The 20,053-nt window shown below is 32.8% G+C and overlaps 1 protein-coding gene across 1 annotated transcript; it reads right to left on the reverse strand.

The window, feature by feature from the left end:
- Nucleotides 1-135: 135 nt before the first annotated feature.
- Nucleotides 136-9,829, reverse strand: LOC117321116 (thymidine kinase 2, mitochondrial-like). The gene is made up of 9 exons (XM_033875586.1): nucleotides 9,551-9,829; nucleotides 9,208-9,266; nucleotides 8,864-8,938; nucleotides 3,311-3,364; nucleotides 2,486-2,575; nucleotides 1,481-1,554; nucleotides 1,149-1,237; nucleotides 680-759; nucleotides 136-419 (listed from the first exon to the last, which is right to left on the reverse strand). The coding sequence occupies exons 1-9, from the start codon at nucleotides 9,576-9,578 to the stop codon at nucleotides 324-326; spliced, it is 645 nt and encodes a 214-aa protein (XP_033731477.1). The 5' UTR covers nucleotides 9,579-9,829; the 3' UTR covers nucleotides 136-323.
- Nucleotides 9,830-20,053: the final 10,224 nt, after the last annotated feature.

A 20,053-nucleotide genomic window follows, 5' to 3' on the forward strand; every position in this document is an offset into this window, starting at 1 on the left:
TTGGTACTTACTAGGAGAACTAGGTACAGTGGTCAGTTGGTACTTACTAGGAGAACTAGGTACAGTGGTCAGTTGGTACTTACTAGGAGAACTAGATACACTGGTCAGTTGGTACTTACTAGGGGAACTAGGTACACTGGTCAGTTCGTACTTAATTACTAGAACTAGGTACAGTGGTCATTTTGTACTTACTAGGAGAACTAGGTACACTGGTCAGTTGGTACTTACTAGGAGAACTAGGTACACTGGTCAGTTGGTACTTACTAGGAGAACTAAGGTACACTGGTCAGTTGGTACTTACTAGGAGAACTAAGGTACACTGGTCAGTTGGTACTTACTAGGAGAGGAGCTGGAAGCTTGAATTTATTCTGGTCTATCAGCCAGTCTTCGTGTAGTGCATGAAGTGACTTTAAATACTCCTACAATTAAAATGAATTGTCAAGTGTTAACAGAGCAATATTTTGGGACTTCAGTCTCAAAACAAAATACAAGAGATGTTGAATCATAATGCCGCCTAGGAAAGCACAACTTTGTATAAATGTTGGTAAAATTAAGAGTAAGTCTACCAGGTTTTAAAGATATCTGTAATAAAACTGACTAAAACAAATAACAGTGGTTGTAAGGGAAAACAGGAGCATAGATTATCATTTATAGATCTAAAAAACGGTGTTGATCTTACAATTGGGACTCCCTGCTCTTCTTGTCGATTCCTCATTCGGATCCTGTTTTGACACACTTCTGGGTTTGCTCGCAGATAAACTGAAAATACAAAATCCAATCTTCAGAACATCATATTCTCATTGTCACAGACAACACATCACTGGTTGTAATTAAGGAATATATTTTCGTTGCCAACAGAAATTGTCATTTAAATTACTACTGTGTTAAAAATAAAAATGTTTGATTTTGAATTTTAAGATTATTACCCTAAAATAAACTCTAATCTGGAAAAGTAATATTTCAAAATTCTGGTTTATATTTCTCCCTTTTATATTTGCTGTAGTTAAATATTTTTAAGTTTCATCTAAATCATCAGATTTCCAAAGATATCCTATTAACTATGCTAACTTTCACTTATATAGTATCTTGCCAATTTAATTAATTGACCAAGTTGTCCCCCTTTATATACTTGTTGCACAATAACATACCAATCAAGTCAACGTTTGTGTCCTCATTTTCTGTAATCCATCCATAGAACTCGGACAGAATGGCGTAGTCGACCTCAGGCATCAGACCACTGTATATCATGAAAGACAGCAAAATTAGCGAACAGCCATTAATATAGTTGTAGCAGAACTTACCTACTATAATCAAAGCATTTGATTAGAGTACACATATCACCTAGGTTAAATGCAAGATAATTCAGATACTGAATAATTCATTAAACGTTAGGTCTGGAAATCTAAAAGAAAATTCTTACACACAAAATCACAAGCAAGTACTTAAGTTATTAATAATTTCAATTAATGACCATTCTTACCCTTTGTAGAGATTTTCTACAAAGCAGTTTCTGGCACTGAACAGCGACCTTTCCATCATCTTCACACTCTTTTCCTGGAACAGACAATAATTAAGTGAAACCTAAATTATACCTTTAACAATCTTGCTGAAAGTTCAGGCCAATATACCAGAATAAGCAACTGTTTCATAGGAATACTTTAACACAATATAAAGGGAGGAAATCCATAGTGTTAACCGTTATATACTCCGACAACTTTCCTAGCATTCTGCTTAAGAAATAATTAACGATGATTTGTGTATTATTGCAGGATATACAACGAGGACGAGGATATTTTGCAATTGAATTAATAACGAAGGCTGCAGGCCCGAGTTCTTAATTAAAATTGCAAAATATCTGAGTCCGAGTTGTATATCCTGCAACAATACACGAGTCAAAGTTGATTATTTCTATTCTACCATGTACTGTTTAGTTCTTAGATCGACCTCTTTCTAATAGAAAAACAGCAAAGAAACCCCAAGAAAACCTTGTGATTTATTTCTTGAGTATTACATTATTTGTTGATGAAATATACAGGCAATACAGTACTACGATCAAGAGCATCTTTCATATGGCATTGATTTTGAAAATAAAAAAAAAGGGATAAAAAAATAAGGAAAAAAAAAGTGGGCCTCCGTAGGATTCGAACTCGCGTCGTGACAGAAATTAATGAAAGACTAACCCATTAGCCCACTAGGCTATGGTGACCTTAAATAAATCGGATGAATATTAGATATATAAAATTGTTACAGCCGTGACTCCCGACCGTGTATTATTGGCACGAGCGTGGGTTATTGGAAAATAATACATGGTTTTAAACCAATCAAAACTGGCGTTGCATAGCAAACATGGAAGAATTGAGAATAACTTCCTATGAAATAAAAGGGATCCATACTTATTAAACAAAAACAAAAAATAAATAAATAAAATTTCCATTGAAATTGCTTGACGTAAGATTTTCTATGAATAATGGACGGAAATACAAACCTTGTTCTTTTTATGTCCCTCTGCCATGGTGAGCTGTACATATGACTGGAAAGCCAGACTCCACCGTGAAGCATCCTTGTACATCAGATCCTAAATAAATAATAACAAAAAGTTATGTCAAATAATATTATGGACCCACATGCCATTTTCATTTTTCTACATGTTATACAAAGTAATACCCCATTCATAGAATACTCTAGCTCAGATTGTTTCTTTCTTCTTCCATTTATATAGATCTAGCTCCAAAAATGTTAGGACATGTTGGCAGGCAAAACTTATTTTCTAAAACATTTTTGCAAATGCCACAAAATATGGAATTTGTTTTCTTGAAATTGAAGTGATTTGTAAAATTTCACATATTTAATACAAAATTTATTTTCTTGAAATCAGTGATTTGTAAAATTTCACATATTTTTTTAATTTGACTCGACCGATCCCAGACATTATAGGACCTGCAGCAGGGCTTTTTCTGAGGGTGTTTTGGGGCCGTTAATGGGCCCCATTCCCATTAATTATTTCATATCTAAGCCAAATTCCCCAAATTTGCAGTTTACTTATGAAAAAATCTTTCCCGATTCACCAATTTTCTTCCTAAAATAACACAAAAAGGCCCCACCCCAAACAGGTGAGAAAAAGCCCTGTGCAGTGTCCCGGGTATTTCTACTGAATAATTATAAGCAGCTAATATTGCACTAGGGTAAGACATAAAAATATTTAACCTATCAGACATATATTTTAACCTGAAACCCCTACATTTTGAACAGACCATAAGGTAAAGCCTGTGTGATCTAATGTTTTACTTCAGCAGTGACATTTCTGACTTACCAGTGTGTTAAAGCCATCAACATCCTTCCACTTATTGACTGGTTCAGGTATCACCTGTCGACAGATAATCAATCTAGTGTCATCTTCAGAAATTACAGTCAAATAAACCCTTAACATGCCATTTCGAGGTATTTTATGTATAATGCAGTTAATATCAATAAAATAATTCCTACATTATACCTGTCAAGGATCAAATGTTGCCAAACTGGAGACCTCCAGTTTGGGGACTTTCCGCAAACTGGAGATTGTGTGCGACGACATTTTTACTAAACATATTATTCATAAAAAAAAAAAAAAAAACACAAATTAATTTTTTTTTTTTTTTTTTTTTTTTGTAACTTACATTTTATTCATCAAAATATATATGTATACAGGTACAAATTACATAATTTTATTCATTTTTTTTTTATTATCCATGCATGCCACGAACAAAACATACACACATACACACATGCACCACACCACACACATACACATGATGTACATGTATTATATATACTAATATACTGAAATTGATAAACTAATAAAGATATTACTTAAAGACATAAATGTCAAAAATATATCACAATAATTCAAAATCCATCCATCCATCCATAATACAATACATACATACAATACAAAACATACAAAACATACATACAATACATACAATACATACATACATACATACATACATACATAGAGTACATACATACATACATACAGTGGACCCGCGATAATCCGGACGCCGATAGTCCGGAAAACTCGCAGTCCGGACGGAATAGCACGGGAACGGATTTCCGTAACGTTATTTGTACTCACCAGTCCGGAAATTCGGTTTCCGATTCCGGAAGCCCATTTTGGGAACGGAAAGTACTTTTCATTAGTAAATTTCCCCCGATAATCCGGACGATTTTTTCACCACGAGGAGAGAAAAATGTCGGGCAAGTCACCCGTGTCGACAGCTGTACAGACTATCGCTTGACACTGTGCGTAGTCATAGCGACCGCTGCCAGGTCATAGCCCCGGGTGTTTACCTGTGTTACAATGTAGCTCTGTTTTTATAACGGTACATTGCTTTTCTTTACGATCGACCTAAATGCTACAGTATTAAAGGGTTTTATAGTGTAGACTGGTCTTGCTTTGATCAACTTGACGTACAATATCTATTATAGTTATTTTACATAGTGCTATTTCGTAGTTAGCAATAATTAATTCACTAACATACAGTATGTGATACGATACTTAATCAATCACAAATGCATGTAATAAATGTATTATCGGTAATTAACATCACTAACAATTGTATTGGGTAAACAAGGATATCGGCTTGTAACATCGTTACGTGTAATGACGACTCATTGAAAGATGCATGTTATTAATTACACACATGGTACATTTACGTATTAAGCAGTGATCACAAGAACCGGGTTAATTACACACTAATAAGTCGTCAGATACCGCTGATTTACTTCAGTAAGTGTCACATTGTTAAGTGAATACGGGTTTAATAATTATCGGACAGCTTGGGTAGTTCTCGCTGGTGTCGCGTACTTTTAGATAGGTAGCTTGGAGTTTCTGGTACAGCAAAGTGAGTTACGATTCACCACATTAATTAATGTTAATTATTACGTGGCGTATGTCTGAATTTTATTTACACGATTAAAAACACACAATATTGTGAATAGTTTTTATTATTATTATCCAATCAGAATAAATGGGCGTAACGTGATGCGATAACTTCTGATATAAAGACTGTGAACATACCAAACTACACATTGCAACTTATTCATTGTATCTTCATACTTACGTAAAAATCATATAAAAAAGCATGGACCAATGGTAAGTTGTACATAGTGGGTCTTTCATTTCACGTTTCTGATTTACGTAACAAACGTACATTGTACATAGCAGTTCGTTTATTTCAGGTTTTTAACTTACAGTAAAAAAAACCACAAAAACACAGACTGTTGGTAAGTTGTAAAAACCGGGTCTTTCATTTCAGGTTCATAATTTACGTAAAAAAACGTACATTGTACATAGTGGGTCTTTCATTTCAGGTATTTAACGTATGTAATTTCTACTCGTTTGTGAACCTCTGGGACGTAACCCATGTGTGTTGTTTGTAGGTCACATATGCCCGCTATAAATAAAACAACTTTCACTTCACATGTTCTTTTAAAAACATTGTTTATTTTTTAGTTTCTACAAAATAAAAGAAAACAAGAATCATATCAAGAACATAAGTGTATTTATTTTTTAAAAAGACTGACTATTAGACGTGTTTATGAAACGTCATTAAAACGTCCCGGATTGTATATAATCAAGGGAGATAACTCTTACACAACAATTTTTTGACCTGGTAGACGAAATTCGGTAGTCCGGAAAACTCGTAATCCGGACGGTTTGGGCTGGGAACGAAGGTGTTCGGATTATCGAGGGTCCACTGTACATAGAGTACATACATACATACAATACAAAACATACAAAACATACATACAATACATACATACATACATACATACATACATACATACATACATAGAGTACATACATACATACAATACAATACATACAAAACATACATACAATACATACATACATACATACATACATACATACATAGAGTACATACATACATACAATACAATACATACATACATACATACATACATACATACAATACAATACAATACATACATACATACATACATACATACATACATACATAGAGTACATACATACATACATAGAGTACATACATACATACATAGAGTACATACATACATACAATACAATACATACATACATACAATACAATACATACATACATACAATACAATACATACATACATAGAGTACATACATACATACAATACAATACATACATACATACATACATACATAGAGTACATACATACATACAATACAATACATACATACATACATACATACATAGAGTACATACATACATACAATACAATACATACATACATACATACATACATAGAGTACATACATACATACAATACAATACATACATACCCACATACATACATAGAGTACATACATACATACATACATACATACATACATACATACATACATACATACATACATACAATACAATACATACATACATACATACATACATAGAGTACATACATACATACAATACAATACATACATACCCACATACATAAGCATACATAAGCACATACATTGCACATACTTACATACATACACACACATACATACAATACTAGACAGACTGACAGACAGACACAGAAAAAAAGTAAAGATAGTGAAGACTTAGTCAAAAAGGAAAAAAAAAAAAAAAAAGAAGAAATTGTTGAGAAAAAGAACAAATATGCAACAGAAACAGATGGAGAAATAGGGTGGGAGGTAGGCTAGGAGAGTTGTTTGACCATGTCAAGGTTGACTTTTATATATATACTGTAACAACAACAACTGTACTACAGAGACATATTACAAGAACAAATTGGTAGAATTAAAAATATATATGGTGGAAAAAAAAAAAAAAAAAAAAAAAAATCTTAAGACAAATTTATTAATTTTTGCCACTTACTCCACTCTAAATCAAACCTTTCCTTGGCTGATACACCTTTACCAGTAGCAATATATTTTTGAACTCTGAAGTGATCCTTAATGGTATTAATTAATGAGTCTATATGTAATGAATTATGGAAGCACCTCATTCTGTAAATGTACTGTTTTATAATAATTATTATTTCATTGTCAACTCTATTTATAGGTGGATAATTATTAGTAATTAGTCCAAAGAGAAAGGATTTTTTGTTCACAGAAAAGGGGATTAATAACGCCTGCAGTAGCGTTTCAAAACTTTGTAATAGTGTCTGAACTTCAATGCATTCCCATAAAATATGTATAACAACAGTTTCTCTTTCAGAATTACACAAGACACAAACAGGAGAGTTTACCACACCCACTTTACACAAGAATGAATTTGTTGTTAAAAAATGGTGTACCACTCGGAACTGGAACCACTGAAGCTTTGTATTTTTTGTCACTAAAAACGGAATTTTAAAATAGTTTTTCCAATCAGTATCATTTAAATCTTCAAAAATTAAATCCCACTTCCTTCTACCAGATGGCATTATGTTATTTTTAATAAGCTTATTATAAAAACATTTTGAGCCACTGAGTCTGGTGTGCTCAAAAAACGGTTTTAGAATTAGTGGTATAAAAGGACAGGCTAAGTTATATAAACTTTAATCAAAACTAGATATTAACCTTTTTATTGCAGATGTGAAGCCATAGTACTGTAAAAAATTTGTCTCAATCTGATATTTGAGTGAGAATTCATTAAGAGAATAGAACGATCCAGTGGAAGTGTCTTTTAAAACATGGTATATATTAACTACACCTTTTTTAAACCAATTTTTATACAATATCGGTTTTCCTCCAACACATATTTTTTTGTTATACCAAAGAGGTATTTCTAGGATTGACTCATTATTTTCCAAATGTTCTTGACATAAATTATATTTATACCATGATTTAAAAACATCTTTCCAAAACTGATTCTTACAAATATTCATGCATGTATGTATATATTCATTACCAGTGTGCTAGCAAATCAATATCAATATGAGTCTTCAAGATTGACTGCCATTTTTCTGTAGTTTGGAACAATCTCTTGATCCAATTTAATTTTAACGAACAAATAAAAGAATCTATATTAATCATCTTAAGGCCTCCATTTGCATAATCTTGCACTACTACATCTCTTTTAATTTTGTCTGGCCCACCATTCCATAGATAATTAAAAAGAATAGAATTCAGTTAATTGATTAATAATAATAGTATATATGTCAATTTAGAATTAAGTAAAATGTATTCATATTCAAAAACATTAGTTCAATTGATTTTATCTTCCAATAATTCCATATATTGAATCAATAATTCCTTTAATTTTTCTTTTAATAATCTAAATATAGAAATTGAAGGCTCTTCTTTTTATATCAAATCCATGTAGATTCTATAGGTTTCATCGAAAAAAAAAGAAAATTAAATATCTTTCTTTTTTGTAACTACAATGAGGTTATGTCTGTGAAATAAAATTGAAGTTACAATTTAGAGAGAGCACAAAATATGTTAAATATATTTTAGAACGAAAATTGATTGCAAATCATTATTGACTCAAAAAGACGAGTTTCACAAAAAAATTGTATCAATTTATTCAACATCCTGATATTTTTAATGATTACATGACAATTTAAAACACTGAAAAATATCTAGATACTAAATTTGTGACCGATTTAAATTAAAATGTATGACATCACTTCATCATCATATATACCTCTGTCCAGTTCTTATACTTTGGGATTTTAAACAATGAACGTTTTAACATGGCCAGGGTTTCATAATGCTATAGTGTATAGCAAACATTGATATTAATTTGCTCACAAACAACATTTTTTTTAAATACTTTTAAACAGAAATTGACATAGACGAATATTGGTTTTATATTTCACTCTAGATAATTGATGGGATGGAGTGGAAGCACCCTTGAAAATTGAATTTTAATACCTCGACTTCAGGAAACTTTTTAAAGTACTGCAAGAAGGTAGATTTGCCACTCCCGATGTTTCCTTCCACTGCCACCTACAAAAAATCACCAGTAGACGTTATTAGACATTTATATATACATGTAAGTTAAACAACTTAATTAGAGTTCAGTTTTGGAGTGTTACTATGTAATTAGACTGAATATATGAATTTCAATGATTTTAATATATATGCAGTTCAATTCAATATGCATGATCAACTTCAAAACTGTCAAATTTATATATAGAATGCAAGCCTTTTGCACCTTAACCCAAGACTTCGCTAGCAGAAATTAAAACGACAAAAATCCTTTTAGCTCGTCTTACAGTGATGGAGTCTTTTGTTTGAGGCCCGTCTAGAACAACGCGGCATCGCTCCCGGTTTTCTGCAAAGTAAAAAATCAAATAAAGTTTGCAAATAGTTTATTAACGGTAACAAGAAATAAGTACTTGATAGAAAAATTGATCAGCCATTGCTTTTGATCGGAAACCCGACCACGGCAATTTATTTTTCATTTTCAATTTGCCCTGAGCCGGTGTGCGTGACTGCAGTGTCATTTTGTAAACAACTCTAGTTATAAGTTACGTCGATCTAATGCATTGACATGGAAAATTTCAACAGAAAATTTCATTGACAATTATTCCTCTTCTACATTGATGCTTTTCTCACCCAAATTCAGCTGCTGAATTCCAATCATGCTTGCTAACTGGGGTTCCCGTACGCCACCTAAACAGAGGACTCCACACCGGTAAAAATTTGGCGGAAAATGCTATGTTCACAACTCCCGCCTGTTTACATCTAATCAACCAATCAGAGCACCGTTTGTTATTCACTCCGTCGCCGCTCACGTACCGTAGTAATCCCCATAACCGCCCAACAGTAGGCTATCATGTGTGGTATTTTATTGATTTGAAGTAATAATTTCAATAATTACATTTTTTACAAATGTTTTGAATGTTGTGGGCTACATATATGGTACATTTAAACCATCGGAGACATCAATAGCAGGTAATGTTTAGTTACTTAACATAACATAGGCCTATTAGAAGTGATTCATAAATTAAAAATGCTAAAGTACCATATTTCAGCCGTTCAATTGTTATGTTCTCATCATAATTATTGAAGGCGATTCTCATTATAAAATGACATAAATTTCACATAAAAAGAATGAGGTTATTCAGGGACTTATGTGGCGCCGTTTTACTATTTATTCCCATTTGGTGATATCACCTATTCGAATAGGTGATATCACTTATTTGAAAAATGAATAGGCGATATCACCAAATGGGAATAAATAGTAAAACGGCGCCCCATGTAGGGACTTGTATAAATACGTCCAGGATTCTGTGTAGCCATATATATAGTCACACGATGACAGACAAAAGTACTATATAGTATTTATATATATACATGAAGAAATCTCCCCAAAATCGGTAAAAAAATATTGCACGATTTTTTTTTTCAAATACGTCACAGTTAAGAAAAAAAAACTTAATTATTTCTAGTTTACAAAGGACATGTCACATTAGCGAGAAATGGCAATTTTCAGTAAACTATATATACATATTGCAGTATTATATATAAATACACGTGTATAGTTGTCACTATGCATTCGATTCGATGATACAACGAGTAAGTGAAAATTATTAATTATGTCTGATATATTCTATGGCGTATGTTTTAGCCATTCTGTATTTTTTTTTTCAAAAATTGACTTTTTTATAACTTCAAAAATCACTGTTTGATTTCGGTAGTCAACACGTATGAAACACATTATTGAATTGTATTTTATATGGACATGCGTTATTTCAGTCGTTTAAGTTAAGTATATGCAATGGCATATATCTTCATATGTACATCTGATCATAAAAATGCATATATGAATTAAAAAAATATATATATATACTGTATATATAATAATAACAACCTATAACCTAGTTCTGTACGGAGTTGTTTCTTTATTTTTATTTTGTTTAATCACCCCGTCACTTAATCTGACATGTCTGTTAATATATATATACTGTATATATAATAATAACAACCTATAACCTAGTTCTGTACGGAGTTGTTTCTTTATTTTTATTTTGTTTAATCACCCCGTCACTTAATCTGACATGTCTGTTAATATATATATACTGTATATATAATAATAACAACCTATAACCTAGTTCTGTACGGAGTTGTTTCTTTATTTTTATTTTGTTTAATCACCCCGTCACTTAATCTGACATGTCTGTTAAAATATATATCCCATTTACATGATTACAATCAGCATGTACGGCTGTACGTGGTAATATATAACGAACGTGTACTTCTGTAACTCTCTCTCTCTTCTCTTCTAGAAAGAATAGAGCGAGAGCGAGAAGGCGAGAGAGAGCCTCTGTTGGCGAGGTGGATCGATCTCTGCTAGGAGTCCTCTAGCGTCTGCAGCAGAGATCGTCTAGAGATATAGAGAAGATAGAGAGATCATCTCTCTATACTCTCTCGTCTCTCTCTCTCTCTCTCTCTCTCTCTCTCTCTCTCTCTCTCTGTCTCTCTCTCTCTCTCTCTCTCTCTCTCTCTCTCTCGAGAAGTCGTTTATAAGTTGGAAAAACTTGCTGACTAATCCCTTTGTCATTATTATATGTCAATAAAATATGTTTAAACTAAAACTGAAATGTGATATTAGTGCAATATAAGGTATGCCAAACACAGAGTATTTCAGTGTTATCATCAAAAATATAATGGGTCGACATGTTGATTTGTCTGTATACAATATGTGACTATGTTATTGTTTATTATTTTGTTATTATTACGGGAGAAGTCGTTTATATAAGTTGGTAAAACTAATCCCTTTGTCATTTTTGTATGTCAAAATATGTTTAAACTAAACTGTTTATAATTACTCGCATAGGCGAGTACACATGTCATTGAATCCTGAACTGGTGTTGCAAATTTTATATATCTTAAACATTTTGCAAATTCATATAATTCTGATAAAGCCCATATACTTAGTAATGTTAACTTTTGATTTATAATTATGTATAGGTAATATTTTACAGTATAGTATGATAGGGGGAGAGCGAGTGTCTCATCAATATAATAGTAGACTAGATGTAAGGATGGGTGAACAGATTTATTTTAAAGTTTGCAATAATTGTACCCTTTGCATGTGACACTTATATAAACTACTTTGAATTTAAATTTTGTGTATTTATAGATATGTTGTAGCACGGTCGAAGCTTCCTTAATATTGGAGATAGGCTTTTGGTCGTGTGACTCCTTTTCGGGGAACCGATTGTCATCAGGCGCGGATCCAGGACTTTCGAAAAGGGATGGGGGTTCAGTAATTTAGTGATAATGCGAGCGCCGTACGTAGGCGCGAGCCTTTCAACAATTCTCTGTAAATGTTTACTGGTTACAAGGAAAATCCCATTTAATTGAGAAACTTCACCCAAAAGTAAGACTTTTTTATCATTAATGTTTTGTTGTTCTTTTTTCGGGAGGAGGTGAGGGGCAGGTGTGTGTGTGTATATATATATATATATACATATAATCATCGAGTGCAACTACGACAGGAAAATCAAATCTACACATCAAATGACATATATTAACCTATGAAACGGAATTCAAGTAGATATTACACTATCCGTTATTGCATTCTTCGAAGAATTGCGAATAGCATAAAACACCGCAGCGCCCCCATACTGCATAATGAGGAACTAAAGAATGAGATCGCCAACAATCACAAAGTCAACGCGAATGCCGATAATGCAATACTGAATGTTGACGTAGCGAATACCGGATTGCGCAATGCAAACTCGTAATGACAATGTTGACGACTGGAATAATGAAACTGCAATATGCAATCTTAACACTGAGTACACGAATGATAATAAAGGAAATGATAAGGTTCAATTCGCACAACACAATGTTTATGTTGCACACAAGAATGCAATAACGGATAGGCCTAGTGTAATATTTACTTGAATTCCGTTCCATATTAACCAATGTGTTTTCTCGTCGTTATGCGCCGTCCGCCGCTCGCTGCCGTACGTGACTGTTTCAAATTCCAAATCTCTTTTCAAGTTCCATCTGGAGATGATACTGATCAAATGTTGTTAAATTCGAGTCGGTCTGAAATCCATGATGGCCGCCATGACCAACTTGAGAAAGACAGACTTTTACACTTATCATCCATGCAGTTTGTCTGGTACCATTGACCTGAAAATATCTTAATAACCCGTATTTTAAACGTCTTCTCAATTCAGATCCGAGGGATTCACCTCTAAATTAAGTGAAATGGTCCGGACAACATGTTGCGGGTCGGCCTGAATTCCAAAATGTAGAAACGCAGACGGGAACTCGTGTTGTTCAAAACGAACCTTAGAAAGTTAGTACCATATTCCCTCAGAATTTTTGGAGGACCAAGATGCAGATTTCTTTTATGAATTGAAAGAGGTGTACCAACTTGACATCTGTAGCAATACCAAGTGATATATTTCTGATGATTTGTCCAATCAAGATTCTGATGTCAAATTATGACTCCGATTTGGAGGAAAGTGAGGAAGATTTCAATTTTCTTGTAGAACTATTCGACAACAAAGAATATATCATCCAGTCAAGACTTAGAAATGATTCATTTATCTGTAAAGATTTTACAGTGGACGTCCGTGTAGTTCAATGATTTATTTTGATGACAGTATAGACTCGCTGATTACACGTTGGGGAATCACGTAGTCAGAAGATACGAATATGCTAAATATATAAACACTGCTAGTTTTAAAAGATAAAATATTGAACTTGTTTTGTAATAATGTTTGTTTGTAGCTGACAATACATTGTATGATACTTGATTCTTATTTTGTGTTGTTTTGCTTTTACAGATAATCTGCCACAGTCAGAAGATACAGTTATAGGATTATCCTCAACAAGTTCACTTCCCTCACCATTTTCGACAAGTAGGACCTGTGTATTTCAGAACTCCTGGAGAATGCAATGTTTTTCAAATGTGTTCTGAAGGATCAGGTATGTTCTCTCGCTCGCTCTCACCCCCCCCCCCCCCCCCCCCCCCTTAAAATTTTATTTTTAAAGACAGTATAGTTGACCAAAGGGTTTATATCATTTATATCAGCGGGTATCCACGTTTTTATGTTAGAAACATTTTAGACTAAACGGAATGGCGTGGCTTTATTTCAATTATGATTAAATGATTAATTATTGTTCAATTCTGCCAAAAAAAAAAAAAACGTTTTCAAAATGTACAATAGTGTCAACATTGCCGGTTAATTTTTTTTGAGGCAGTTTTTGCTTTTCCTTCGCCTAAAAACCAAGAGGTCCATGGACGTAAACGGTACCTTAAGTTCCGAAATACATAACAATTGTTAATGTTTTTGTTTTTAAAATAAGAATAAACAAATTTGACCCCTGTAACATTGAAAGCAGGCCAAGGTCATTCAAGTCTGTTATCCAAGTATGCCATTGCCCCAGTATCACAATCCTGTGACTCTTGGTAATTTAGAAGATGTCGTTTCAATACACATTTGACCCCCTTGACCTTAAAAGTAGGTAAAGGTCATTAATTTGAACAAACGTGGTAGTCATTCAAGCAAGCAAGTCGCTGACCCAATATCATGACTTTGGACCTCATTGTTATTAGAAGACGTCGTTTTAAGATTCTAACTCATTTGACACTTGTGACCTTAAGAGTATGTCAAGGTCATTCATTTGAACTACCCTGATAGCACTTATTCCTTACCAGCATGCAACTGTCCCGATGTAATGACCTTGGGTCTCTTGGCTTTCTGAGAAGATGCCAAAAATGTGAATTGTTCACGACACCAGAAAAAAGGCGATCGCATCAAATCTTCGTCTTAGGTGACCTTAAAACTAGCTTGAAGAAATTGATTATAACATATTTTGCAGGATTAAAACAAAACGCATTGTGATTTATGTTAGACATGTTTTATTACACTGATTTAGCAAAACTGAAAAAAATAAAAACATGTTAATTGTTTTTGATCACATATTTAATTAATAATAATCATGCATATGCTTTGCATTTCAAAGATAAGGCATTATGGTCGTGTGTTGCTTGCCTGTACATTTGGGTTGAAAACAAATATCTGACATTCAAGAAGGAACATGGAAAATGTCAAACTTGATTAAGCAAACTTGATATTAATTGAGCTTACACATAACAAAGAAATATCTTTGATGTACATAAAGGATAATATCTTGTTCATAGAACATTTTACATTTTGTTATATATAGTGTTATTTAATCGAAAAATTTCAAAGAAACCAAAAATATTCTAAGATTTAAGCAATGTATGATGAAACTAGCAGTTCAACTTTATTCACAATATTGATCTCAATAATAATTATCGCAAATCAATATTATGAATTAAAGAAGTTATATACCGTTTACCACTGTTCAATATTTCTTCTGAATTCTGACAAAGATGTTTAATGTTTTATTATTAATCCTTTATATCGCTTTAATTCAGCCCATCTAAAAAAGTGACAGAAGCGTATTGGTTATTATAAAACAATATAAGCAATAATAGAAAAAAAAAACCCAAAAAACGATATACAAACTAACTAAATAATAACATTCGATATATTTGACCAATAAATTATAAAGTCAATCATCCTAGATATCTCTTACTTAGAAGACCGTATTCAAAGGTAACCTTTGACCTCTACTTCCTTTCATTGTTGGAAATATATGTATTTTTTATTATTATTATTTTTTATTATTATTATATAACACTATGCATTCCGGCATATTCGTTATAATTATATTACTGATAGAACCTTTAACCTTGACCAAAGCGAAGGTAGTTTTAGAGAAAATTTAATAATAGTTCATCACACCACACTTCTAATCTATTGTTATTACTTTATAACTTCAGAATGACATTACAGATTGAAAATTGTCATTCACATAACGAAACTTAACGTCCTATTAACAGAAAGAGGTCATTTACGGATGGTATCAACTGATGATAGGTCAACTGATGACAGGGGCCGCGGTGGCCGAGTGGTTAAGGTGTCCCGACACTTTATCACTAGCCCTCCAACTCTGGGTTGCGAGTTCGAAACCTACTTGGGGCAGTTGCCAGGTACTGACTGTAGGCCGGTGGTTTTTCTCCGGGTTCTCCGGCTTTCCTCCACCTCCAAAACCTGGCACGTCCTTAAATGACCCTGACTGTTAATAGGACGTTAAACAAAAACAAACCAAACAAACCAAACCAAACTGATGACATTATAGTGCCATCACACTGAAAAATCACTCCATCGGTCACACTGTAAAGAAAGCGGATAAACAAATTCATAATGCTTAAATCCAAACGTCTAAATAAAGAGCAATTATAGTTTCGGTTATAACTGACATATAAGGACGTTAAAGGTAGTCAACGCTCAAGAAAATTGCAATGTCCTGATTAAATGGGACAGAGTGCAATTTTAATATTGTCTATATCCCTTATCAAATTTCACGTTAACCTGACATATTTTAATCATCGAAGACGAGATACCACGTAAATGAGGCTCCCATATGCACTCAAATCCCATAATTTTTGTACGCTGTACCCTGCCTTGTACCGCTTTCTTATACATACACTATGAATTTAATATTGTTTTATCTCAATAAAGGCTTTATGAATTAAAATCAAACTTTATATCAAAACTGAATAAAAAGAAAGATCACAGTAAGGGTATTGGAATCTTGCCCGGGTTCAGTGTACAATTTTCACCCAAACCAATGTTATATAGTAGTCTCGCATTCGATATTATCTCGTCACCTGCTCAAAGACGGGACTATACATAAAACAAGTTATTTCCCTGGTCAAGTCGAGCACTCAGCTGTCCAGTAAAGTCAATGAAAGTAGGAATAGACACCTGGAGGCAAAATGAATTTATGTGTGAAATTTGATATTTTATTACATGGTCGATGGCCACCTTTAAGCCCAATCAATCAATCAATCAATCAATCAATCAATCACAGCAAGTACTATTTCGAGTCAAGGTAGCACACCACAGTAAGACAGCCTGGCCATGGGCGATTTTTTTGTTAAGCAAATAACTCCTGTATTATGATATGCATAAAAAATGAAAAAATAAATGTAAACTATAATTGGTATATTCAGTATGAAGTAGTACATACAGGCTTCACATTTATTAAAACAAAAATCAATAAATTGGTTCCGGATTTTAAATATCCGGATTTTCCGAACATGTGTTTACACAGGAAATTTAGTTTTGCCTACAGCGCAAAATGGAAGCCCACAGAAAAGGTAAGATAGCGGAAAAACTTAATTTACAACATATGTCCGAACAAGATTAATTCTGTCTTTGGGATAGAGATGTTTAATTTGAAATAGGTTTCAGAAAAAAAATTGTGTAGAGAATTGTGCAATTTTGGGTCAAATATCATAATATTTCGCAATTTTTGAGAATTTTTTAAGCTGTTACCATGGTATTCACAGCTCTAAAAATCACAGAAAATATCAGTTTACTTATCCTTCAGAGCTCTATTAAAATTGCAAATGTTGTACAGATTTCAAATATATATACTTTATTAGAGGTTATATGTAAGGTTAACTGGCAATGTTTACATATCTAAAACATGTGCCATATTTTTCAGAATTTGGCATTTTTACTGTACACTGCTACCCAAGGACACAAACGGACGTTCAAAATCAATACATCAATTTGAAAGGCTCTTAGACATAAAACCAAATAAAATTAAGTTGCTACTCAATATTACTTATCACGATGTTTTGACAGGGGACAATATTTTCTGTCTTTAATTAATGATCTGGGGGTATCACTAAGAGTATAACTAGCGTTTACCAGCATGTTACCACATACTCCCCTTCCTCCCCAATCATCGATAAGCAATGGATCTATATTTTACCTGAACTATAATGGTATCATATATTGTGAACAGGCAGAATAATTAAATATAAGCTACAATAAGTAAAATAAAGTAAATTATGTAAACGTTAAAAGGTAAAAAAAAAAAAAATTGTTAACGAAAGTTCAGTAAAATAATCAAATACAAGCTGCAATGATACAAAATTGAAGCACAATATTACATCGACAATATCCTTTGGTTAGTAGACGGTCACACTCAAACATTCTGCCTTAGCTATATAAAGGTCATGCATCTATGCTAGGCATCATGTTCCTGGAGGCACTCTGTGCGTGGTCCAAGATATCAAATTGATTTATCTTTATTTCCTGTTTCTGTTAGGGTTTGAGAGTATAGAACTATGAAATGAAACCCTCATAGTTAATTCCAACACACATCAATGCACGTATAGGGACCACAAAACCAAATCAAAAATAGATTGCGGGGTTTTCCCGCTTGGACAGAGAAGATTTAATAGGAAGGCGGTATATAGAAAAAAAAGTTATTTTTTCCTAGCCTGTTTTTGTCAGGGGGAGTTAATTAATCATTAAGTGTGTATTTTGTTGTAAATTTAGATGAATTTTTGGTGCTGAATTCAATACAAGATGGTGGCCCCCATATAAAAAAAGTTCAAATTGGTAGAATTTTTAATAATTCTATTTACAGGTTTCCAAGATGACATTCTTCAAAATTATGGCTAGTGGACCAGTGTTGAAAACTCCATTTAAGCAGGACAGTGGTAAACGTTAACATTACTGCTATGGGAAATAATTTGATTCCGTGGTTCCTATGTGATTACTTCAACACAAACAACCGTCTCTGGTCATTCCTATCTATACCATACTCAATGAACTCGCCAAGCATCATCAAACATAAACGCACAAATTCATCACAAATTTTCTGCAGTTATCAGATGAATTGATATGAATGCATTTAATAAAATACCAAAATATTCCTCATGAAGCATGATTACGTAATTTAGGCTAAAATTACATATTCATGTTTCTCAGTATCCTCTTTTAAGAATTGTTTCCAATTTTTAAAGTTTGATAATAAAATCACATTCTGATAATATTTTGATATTGAAATTGCTATACAATTATAGCCCTTTGATAAGATCCAAACATGGTTTTTAAAAACCAAGTCAGAGGTTGATATTTTTCAGGTTAATAAACCATGTATTAACCGAAATCAAAAGGCTATAATAGTTTTATTATAAAATGACTGTTTTGATGTTTAATAATAATGTAATAAATACATGTAACACTTGTACATGTATGACAGAGACTGATTTGTGAAGCATTTGTAAATATTTGAATACATCTTTTATACACCATACAATCAAAAATAAACTTATACATGAAAATGCACTCAATACACTAATTCTTACGATAATTTAATATTCTAACTGTCAAAGTTTTTTTTTTTTTTTCCTCTTTTTTTTTTTTTTTTTTTTGTTTTTCTCTCTTTTGCACTCAGAGCATAGAGCAAAGACTTTTTTGCATTAGCAGACTATAAAATTACAAACTTTATTATACAACGAATTTTCATATCTGCTTAGCTTAAACTTGTTTACACTCAATAATTATACATACCACAAACAGAAAGACAGATAGACACATAGTCCGACATATACACACAGATGCAAACACTGACAGGTAGACAGACAAACACACTGAAATACAACAAACCCACACATACACCCTCACATACAGACTGAGACACACAGGAAGACAGACAGACACATAACATACACACCGCGACACTCACACGTGCCGAGAGACATACATACACACCGATGCACCACCACACACAGACTGATACACACATGCAAAAGTCACCCACCTTGACATTCATACACGCCGCCAGATAGACACACTCTCAGTCAGAAAGATAGACATACACACAGACACCCACTTACATAGATAGACACCAACAGACATATACGCACAGACACACCCTCTCTTATAACACACCCTATACCAACAGATACACACAAACAGATGCACCACATGCATAGACAAAACACAAACTTACTATAAACTTACGTTATATATATATATTTTTTTTTCTCGGAATTATATTCTGCTTTTGCATTCTTTTTTTTTTTCTCATCATAGTGCTGCATTTTTTTTTTTCAAATTTTACATCAATAATATAATTTGAAAAATCATTATAATAGTCAAATTAATCTAATTTCATTTTTTTCTGTTCTTATATAATGACTACAATTTATTCCATTTTTTTAAATTATTATTTTGGACATGATACTTT

The sequence above is a fragment of the Pecten maximus genome, unplaced genomic scaffold, assembly GCF_902652985.1.
Source record: "Pecten maximus unplaced genomic scaffold, xPecMax1.1, whole genome shotgun sequence".
In the NCBI taxonomy this organism is placed as follows: domain Eukaryota; kingdom Metazoa; phylum Mollusca; class Bivalvia; order Pectinida; family Pectinidae; genus Pecten; species Pecten maximus.

Excerpts from the sequence above, each read along its gene's own strand:
- LOC117321116 (XM_033875586.1), bottom strand. The coding sequence starts at position 9,578 with ATGATTGGAATTCAGCAGCTGAATTTGG. Across the intron at positions 2,576-3,310 it reads TTGATGGCTTTAACACACTG|GATCTGATGTACAAGGATGC; the intron begins GTAAGTCAGAAA and ends TTATTTATTTAG. Across the intron at positions 760-1,148 it reads CACAAACGTTGACTTGATTG|TTTATCTGCGAGCAAACCCA; the intron begins GTATGTTATTGT and ends TTGTATTTTCAG.